This window comes from Melospiza melodia, chromosome 9 (genome assembly GCF_035770615.1).
Source record: "Melospiza melodia melodia isolate bMelMel2 chromosome 9, bMelMel2.pri, whole genome shotgun sequence".
Taxonomy (NCBI): domain Eukaryota; kingdom Metazoa; phylum Chordata; class Aves; order Passeriformes; family Passerellidae; genus Melospiza; species Melospiza melodia.
In genome coordinates this window covers 35566409-35573553 of record NC_086202.1, presented here as the reverse complement: position 1 = coordinate 35573553, position 7145 = coordinate 35566409, and the positions used below count along the sequence as shown (strand labels likewise).

General features: G+C 62.4%; 1 protein-coding gene across 1 annotated transcript; it reads right to left on the bottom strand.

Annotated features, from left to right (window-relative positions):
- Positions 1-4696: 4696 nt before the first annotated feature.
- On the bottom strand, positions 4697-6110 carry NEUROG3 (neurogenin 3). The gene is made up of 3 exons (XM_063164279.1): positions 5641-6110; positions 5080-5113; positions 4697-4849 (listed from the first exon to the last, which is right to left on the bottom strand). Exons 1-3 carry the CDS (start codon positions 6108-6110, stop codon positions 4697-4699), a joined length of 657 nt encoding a protein of 218 aa, XP_063020349.1.
- Between the last annotated feature and the right edge of the window lie 1035 nt (positions 6111-7145).

Here is a 7145-nt window from a genome sequence, read left to right as displayed (position 1 = left end):
ATCACACACCTCTGCCATGGGAAGGAAGAGCATCACTGAACAGTCTGAGCAGAGCCCAGCTGGGCAGCCAAGGGCTTGGGTCCACAAGCACACAGCACCTGCCCAGCTCAAAGTGTGAGTGAGCTCTGATTTACCCTTTCCACGTGTGCTGGGCAGTGCAGAGCAGTCCTGTTGGAAAGCAGGGCTGTCACACCAGCCCAGGCTGTGAGCAGAGCACAGGCCATGGCACTGGGGGCTCCTCAGGGTGCTCACTGCTTGCTCGATGCTTTTGGCCTCTCCTTAAGAGCCCCTTGAACCCTCGGGTTAGGTTTCCCTTGGCACAGAAAAGCCCAATTCCGTCGGTGAGGGTGCCACATGAAGCCCAGGCCAGGCTTGAGGTGGCTCAGGGGTGCTGGCACCCAGCACCACACTCCCTCCTGCTCTCCCTGTCCGTGCTGTGCAGACAGGATGGAGTTTCCCCCTTCCTTGCACAAACTGGGGATCTCCTTTCAGCCATTGCTCTTTTTTTTTTTTTTTTTTTTTTTTTTGTATTGATTTTTAAAAGGGGGCACTGCAGCTTTAAAGAGCTTCCCAGACTTGCCTTTGTGACCGGAGGAGAGGGTGGGGTGGTGGCGGAGGTGGGGACCCAGAAGAATGAAATAAAGAGAAGTACAACAAAAAGAAGTTAAAAGTGTGAGTGACAAGTTTTCGGCAACAGGCTCCAGCCCCTGTGGGGTCGTTTGGGCGAAGAATGGCTACAAATGAACAAATGAGCTGGATTTTCATGCTTGGTGGACGGTGAATGAATAAGCATCTTTTAAAACCCTATCAGGAACTCTTTGGATTGTCATTATAGCCGGGAGGGGGGGCGGGCAAAGGCAGACTTTTGAAGGCTGATCATGTGAAAGAATCCCGATTCTTCGCCTTTTCTCTGCCGGCAGGCACGGCTACCCCGAAACGTGCGGGCAGTGCAGCCGCAGCCCAAAATCCTGCCCTGGCACCCAGCATTGTGCCCTGGCACCCAGGATCCTCCCCTGGCACCCAGCATTGTGCCCTGGCACCCAAAATCTTGCCCTGGCACCCAGCATCCTGCCCTGGCACCCAAAATCCTGCCCTGGCACCCAGCATCCTGCCCTGGCACCCAGCATTGTGCCCTGGCACCCAAAATCCTGCCCTGGCACCCAGCATCCTGCCCTGGCACCCAGCATTGTGCCCTGGCACCCAAAATCCTGCCCTGGCACCCAAAATCCTGCCCTGGCACCCAGCATTGTGCCCTGGCACCCAGCACCCTGCCCTGGCACCCAGCACCCTGCCCAGGCCCAGGAGCACTGCTGGGGCACCCTGGCATGTCCCTGGCACCCTGGAGGAGCTGGAGGCTCTGCTCTGCTCTGCTCTGCTGGCAGAGCCATGGAAGGGACGGGCAGCGCTCTGCAGCCTCCTCCTCCTCTTCCTCCTCCTCGGAACCTGCCTGCGGTGTCAGGGGCGCACAATGTGAGAGGGCAGGAAGCAACTCACTTAAAGGCTTGTTTAGGGCGCGGAGTGGAGGCTGGGGTCAAAGGAATTGCCCTGGTATTCTGGGAATCACCTTGGTTTTCCTGGCAAGCCTCCGGGCACGGGGGAGCCGAGCAGGGGCGAGCGGGAGGGGGATGAGTGTGTTGCTGAGGAAAGGAGCGGGGTGTTTCCCCTTCCCTGGCCCTGACAATGAGCCTGGCCTCTCTGAGCCGTGCGGATAATTTACAGCCTCTGCTTTCAGCTGTTTGGTGTCCTCAACCCCCCGTTTTAACCTTGGCTAGAGCAGAGCAGTGGTGAGACAGTTGTAGGAGACTCCGCAGCCAGGGTTTGCTGAGCACCTGTAAAGCCACAGAGGAGAGGGGAGATTCAGAGCGAGACAGGTACAAAACCTCCTTACTCCTGTAATAAATTATAATATCACATATTCAAAGAATCACGGAACTGGGGAATTGGTAAAGTCGGAAAAGACCTTTAAAATCATGGGGTCCAACTGATGTTTAGACTGAAGGAGACCTAAAACTGAATACTGAGTGCATGAGAACAGCAGCTCGTGGTGAGGCATTCTTCCCTGGCTGCAGAAATAGAATCTGAGTTCACCTGGCGTGGGGATTTCAGCGAGCAGGGCTCGGGTTAAGCCGGTTTTCATCCTGTTGCCTGCAGATATGTGAGGGCACAAGGCCGGGCCCCTGAAAGAGCCCCGGTGCCAGCAGCCACCTGTTTGCCCCACACCAGAAAGCGCCGAGGCCACCGTGGCTGTGAAAGCCGGGCACTGGCACTGGGACAGCCCCGCCAAGAGAAATGAGACCATCGTGCACTAAACGTGGGGAAAAGATAAATGGAAAAGGAGTCTTTCAGTCTTCATTATCAAGTTTCCATGGGTTTGCTAAAACCATAGCAACCGGTTCAAGCAATGATTAACCTAATAATGTGGAGGCAAAGGAAAAAAAAAAAAAAAAAAAAACGCATTCAAGCCCCTAAAGAAGTCACTAGTTCTCCAGAGGTAGTAAATCTGGCCCCCCTCCCCTTCCATCCACCCCCAGCCCACAGCCCCACGGCTTCAAGACCAGAAGCATCCCAAGTCTCCAGAAAAAAGGAATCAGCACTGCAGCAAACCCCACTCTAGTGACCCCTTTCTGAAAACACTGCGGCACAGACGTCTTTGTGAACTTTTGGAATACCTGTCGTGCTCTTCTTGCTCCTTTCCTTGCCCATGTCCACCCTGGGGTCTCTTTTTGCCATTTTTTGCAAAAATGCTTCTTTTGCCCATGAGTGAGAGTGTTGTGATCCCCCTCAGTGCCGCGGTGCGTGCAGACAGTGAGGGCAAGGTGACACCTCCTGTGGGGAGCTACGGAGTGGAGCTGGACTGGCAGGGAAAACATTAAATGATTTTATCGCCCAAATAATGACGGTGTTTCCCCTTGCGGCCACACACGGAGGCCTTGGGGCACTTTGCAGACTGTTAGAGCAGGAAAACAATGCACAATTCAGCCAGGAACGGGGGGAAGGGGCAGGGGTACTGTTGGGTCTTTCAGTGTGCCTATCTGATCTCCGACACAGATAGATCACGGTCAGGGCTGTGAGCACACGCGGGGATGGGCACACAGGGCCCTTTCCGAGCCCTGCGGGTTCACAGGGCTCCCTGCGTGAGGGGAGAGAGAGGATCTGACTCTGTGTTTCAGAAGGCTGATTTATTATTTTATGGTATATATTACATTAAAACTATACTAAAAGAATAGAAGAAAAGGTTTCATCAGAAGGCTGGCTAAGAATAGAATAGGAAAGAATGATAACGAAGGTTGTGTATCGGACAGAGAGCCTGAGCCAGCCGACCGTGATTGGCCATTAATCAGAAACAGCCACATGAGACCAATCCCAGATGCACCTGTTGCATTCCACAGCAGCAGATAACCATTGTTTACATTCTGTTCCTGAGGCCTCCCAGCTTCTCAGGAGGAAGAATCCTAAGGAAAGGATTTTCCATAGAAGATGTCTGTGACACCCCACGGCCCGTGTTTCTTCCCAAAGCAGCGATCAGGCAAAGGAGGGGGCTCTGCACAGCTGGACGGCTCCCAGGGGGCAGCAGAAAGTGCAGATCTCCAAAAAAGCTCACGTGGAAAGTGAGATCTGCTCACCTTGCCTGCCAGCACTGGCACCGTGCTGCCCCAGCTCCCTTCTCCCGGCTGTGTGGGGACTGGATCGAGCTGCTTCTCCAAAATCCACCGAGCCCCGCGTGTTCTGTGACCTGCAGTGTCTGCTCAGCACCAGGGCCGTGCCGGCCTCTCCCTTCCTGAGCGGACTGCACCCCAGAACTCCCGAGAGAGGCGCATCGGGAGCGGCTCCGCATCGCCCGGGCCGGGCTGAGGCTCCTCGAGGGCACAGCGGCGCCGTGCCTTCAGCACCATGGCCAGAGCCCGCTGCGGGCCGGGGACCGGGGACCGGGGACCGGGGCTGCGGCGGGCATCGCTCCGCGCTCCCACCGCACCCAGCGCGTCCGATCCGCACCCAGCGCTCCCACCGCACCCAGCGCATCCACCCGCACCCAGTGCTCCCATCCTCACCCAGCGCATCCATCCCCACCCAGCGCTCCCATCCTCACCCATCCCATCCATCCCCACCCAGTGCATCCATCCTCACCCAGCGCATCCACCCGCACCCAGCGCTCCCATCCTCACCCAGCGCATCCATCCCCACCCAGCGCATCCACCCTCACCCAGTGCATCCACCCGCACCCAGCGCGTCCGATCCGCACCCAGCACTCCCATCCTCACCCAGTGCATCCATCCTCACCCAGCACATCCACCCTCACCCAGTGCTCCCATCCTCACCCAGCGCTCCCACCGCAACCAGCGCATCCATCCTCACCCAGGGCATCCATCCTCACCCAGAGCTCCCATCCTGACCCAGCGCATCCATCCTCACCCAGCGCTCCCACCCGCACCCAGCACATCCACCCACACCCAGCGCTCCCACCCGCATCCCAGGGAGCCCGGACAGCGCGCAGGAAGGGGACAGAGGGGCAAGAAGGGGCTCCCCGTGGTTGTCCCCCCATGGGCGGCACGGGGAGCCCGGGCTGCCGTCCCCGCTCGGGTTCCGCCGCTTTGGCTGCGGTGCGGGAAGGGGAGGTTGTTGCGTGACGGGGCGGAGAGGTGTTTGTGCGTGCAGCTCTGTTTGCAGTAACCAAATTTCTTTTGTTCTACAAATTGCCTCAATAGCGTCCCTTTGCCGCGGGCGAGCGGGCTCCGCTGGGAACAATTAGCATCACAATGCGCTTCTGGCCCCGCGGGCCGCTTTGTCTGGCGGCGGCCGCCCCGGCGGGGCAGCGCGGGGCGGGGAGGCGGCCCGGCCGTAAATCCACCCGCTACAAATTGAGTCCCGGCAGGAGAGGGCTGATGGAATTCATGCGGGCTCTCTTCTCACCGCGGCAGCGCCTTTCCCATCTCCTGCGCTCCCCCTGCCCCTGTTCAGAGCTTCACGTTCCGGCTGCTGCCCCCGGGCCCGGCTAAACTCATCCAGGGGAGGGATGGGGTGGCTCTGACCGCGGGCACCAGCGCCGCGTCCTCAAAGAGCCCCGCACCGGGCACAGCTCACCTGGAGACGGGAGCAGCTCTGCGGGGAAAGGCACCTGCAGGGAGAGCCGCGTTTAAATCCGAGCGTGGGCCTGGACGGGCACACTCCCGGGACCCCGCTCTCCATCGCCGCTCCTTCCCCGAGGGGAGCGACCTCTCACCGGGCACCGAGGGAGCCCCGCGGTCCGGCGCTGCCCTCCCTCCTTTTGAAACTCTCAGAGAGCCCTCGGCGATAAAAACACGGCCTCGCACAGGTCTGGGCCGCGACACGCTTTATTTTTCCTCTTCTTTTTCTTCAGAACAACTCAAAATATAGCTGCGGGCGCAGACAGCTGGACCACCGCCGCTGAAAATACTCTTATATACAAAATACACATCTGTTACGAAATACAATCAATAAATACCGATAGCGACAAATTAATATAATTTACCGTTAACGAGTACAAAACCGTGATTTGTTTCTGTCCGGGCAGGGGGCGGGGCGGGGGTCCCGCGGCCCCCCGGCCCTTTGGGGGCTCACAGGAAGGCGGGGAAGGCGGCGGGGCCGCGGCGCAGGGCGGCGGGCGGCGGGGCCGCGGGGCACGGCGAGTCCCAGGCGCCGGGGGCGGCCCCGGGGGGCGGCGGCGGCGCGGGGGGCTCGGGCAGGCCCTGCTCGGCCAGGCGCAGGCTCTGCGTCAGCGCCCAGATGTAGTTGTGCGCGAAGCGCAGCGTCTCGATCTTGGTGAGCTTGGCGTCGTCGGGGAAGGTGGGCAGGACGCTGCGGAGGGCGTCCAGCGCGGAGTTGAGGTGGTGCATGCGGTTTCTCTCGCGGTCGTTCGCCTTCATGCGCCGGCTCCTCTTCTGCTTGCTGAGCGAGCCCTCGCTGCGCGCCTTGCCGCGGCCCCGCCGCGCCTTCCCCTTCCTGCGGGCCGCGTCCCGCGGGGCCAGCGCGGGGCGGGCGGGCGAGGCGCCCCGGCTGCCCGGGGAGGGCCCGCCGGCGCCCGGGGACGGATCCTCCGCGCCTCCGAAATACGGCTGCCCCTCGTCCGGAGAGCGGTGGCTCTGCGGGGCCATGCTGAGAAGGCAGCCCCGCGTCGGGCGGCCCGGGAGAGCGCTGTCCGTGCCCTGTCTGTGCGAGCCGAGCCGGGCCGAGGCTGCGGGGCAGGAGAGCGGCTCTGGCTGCGCGCCCCGCGCTGCTCGAGTGCGGGCAGGGAGCTTGTGCCGCCGGCACACGACCGCCGTGCAGCCCCTATATATAGGGCGGCACACAATGGGGATTTCCCGGCCGGGCGGCGTGTGCGCCCCCCCGCCCGCACCCACCCCTTGGCACGCTTTTATCTTATCAGCCCGACGGGAGCGTGCCGGCTGCGGCACCGCCTCTGCCCCGGACGCGCCGCGAGAGACCGCGCTGCCTTCCACAGCGGGACCCCCGGCGCTGCCCGCCAGCCCTCCCCGGGACGGGACCCCGGCCCTGCCCCGAGGCCGCGCTCCCCGGGCTGCAGCGGGGGTCGGGGCGGGTGCAGGGGCCCAGCGGTAACAGAGGGCTCCCCAGCACTCGGCTGCGGAGCGCGGGGAACCCCCGGACCCCGGGGTGGCTGGGAAGGCGCCGCCGGGCCAGGCGGTGTCTCAGCCGGTGCCAGACGTGAGGGTGCAGCGGGCACCGTTCCGGCTGCGCTCCCCTCGGCACAGCCACAACCCGTTCCCGCTGCTCCGGCGCTGCGGGGCACTCCCGGAACATCCCCTCCGATGTTCCCGACGCCTCCCGTTGAATCGATATTTCACCGTCACCCTTCTCCTGGCCCTGCAGCGCCGGGAACATCCCCGCGCCCCCCGCGCACCGACCGGCCGAGCTGCGGGCGGCGAGCGCCAGCACCGGAGGGCACCGAGCGCCGTTCTCCAGCCCCACTCGCGCCGTGGCTTCGCTCCCACAAGGGAAACGGGGGCTGGATCCCGCGGGGGAAGGACTCTCCCGATGCCCGAGGCCGCCCCGGCCCCGCGGGGCCCGGCGCCGGACCCTGGAGCGGCGGCGCTGCCGCGGGAGCTCGGTGCGCAAAACGTGCCGGGGATTTTTGCGCACCGGCCGCGGCGGGGCGGGGAGCGGCCCGGGCC

Bases quoted from the DNA above. Each gene is read 5' to 3' on its own strand.
- NEUROG3 (XM_063164279.1), bottom strand. From the start codon at position 6,110: ATGGCCCCGCAGAGCCACCGCTCTCCGGACGAGGGGCAGCCGTATTTC. The intron at 5,114-5,640 runs GTGCCCCGCGGC...CTCTCCCTGCAG, and splicing joins CCCGGCGCCTGGGACTCGCC to GTGCCTTTCCCCGCAGAGCT. The intron at 4,850-5,079 runs GTGAGCTGTGCC...CTCAATTTGTAG, and splicing joins AGAGCTGCTCCCGTCTCCAG to CGGGTGGATTTACGGCCGGG.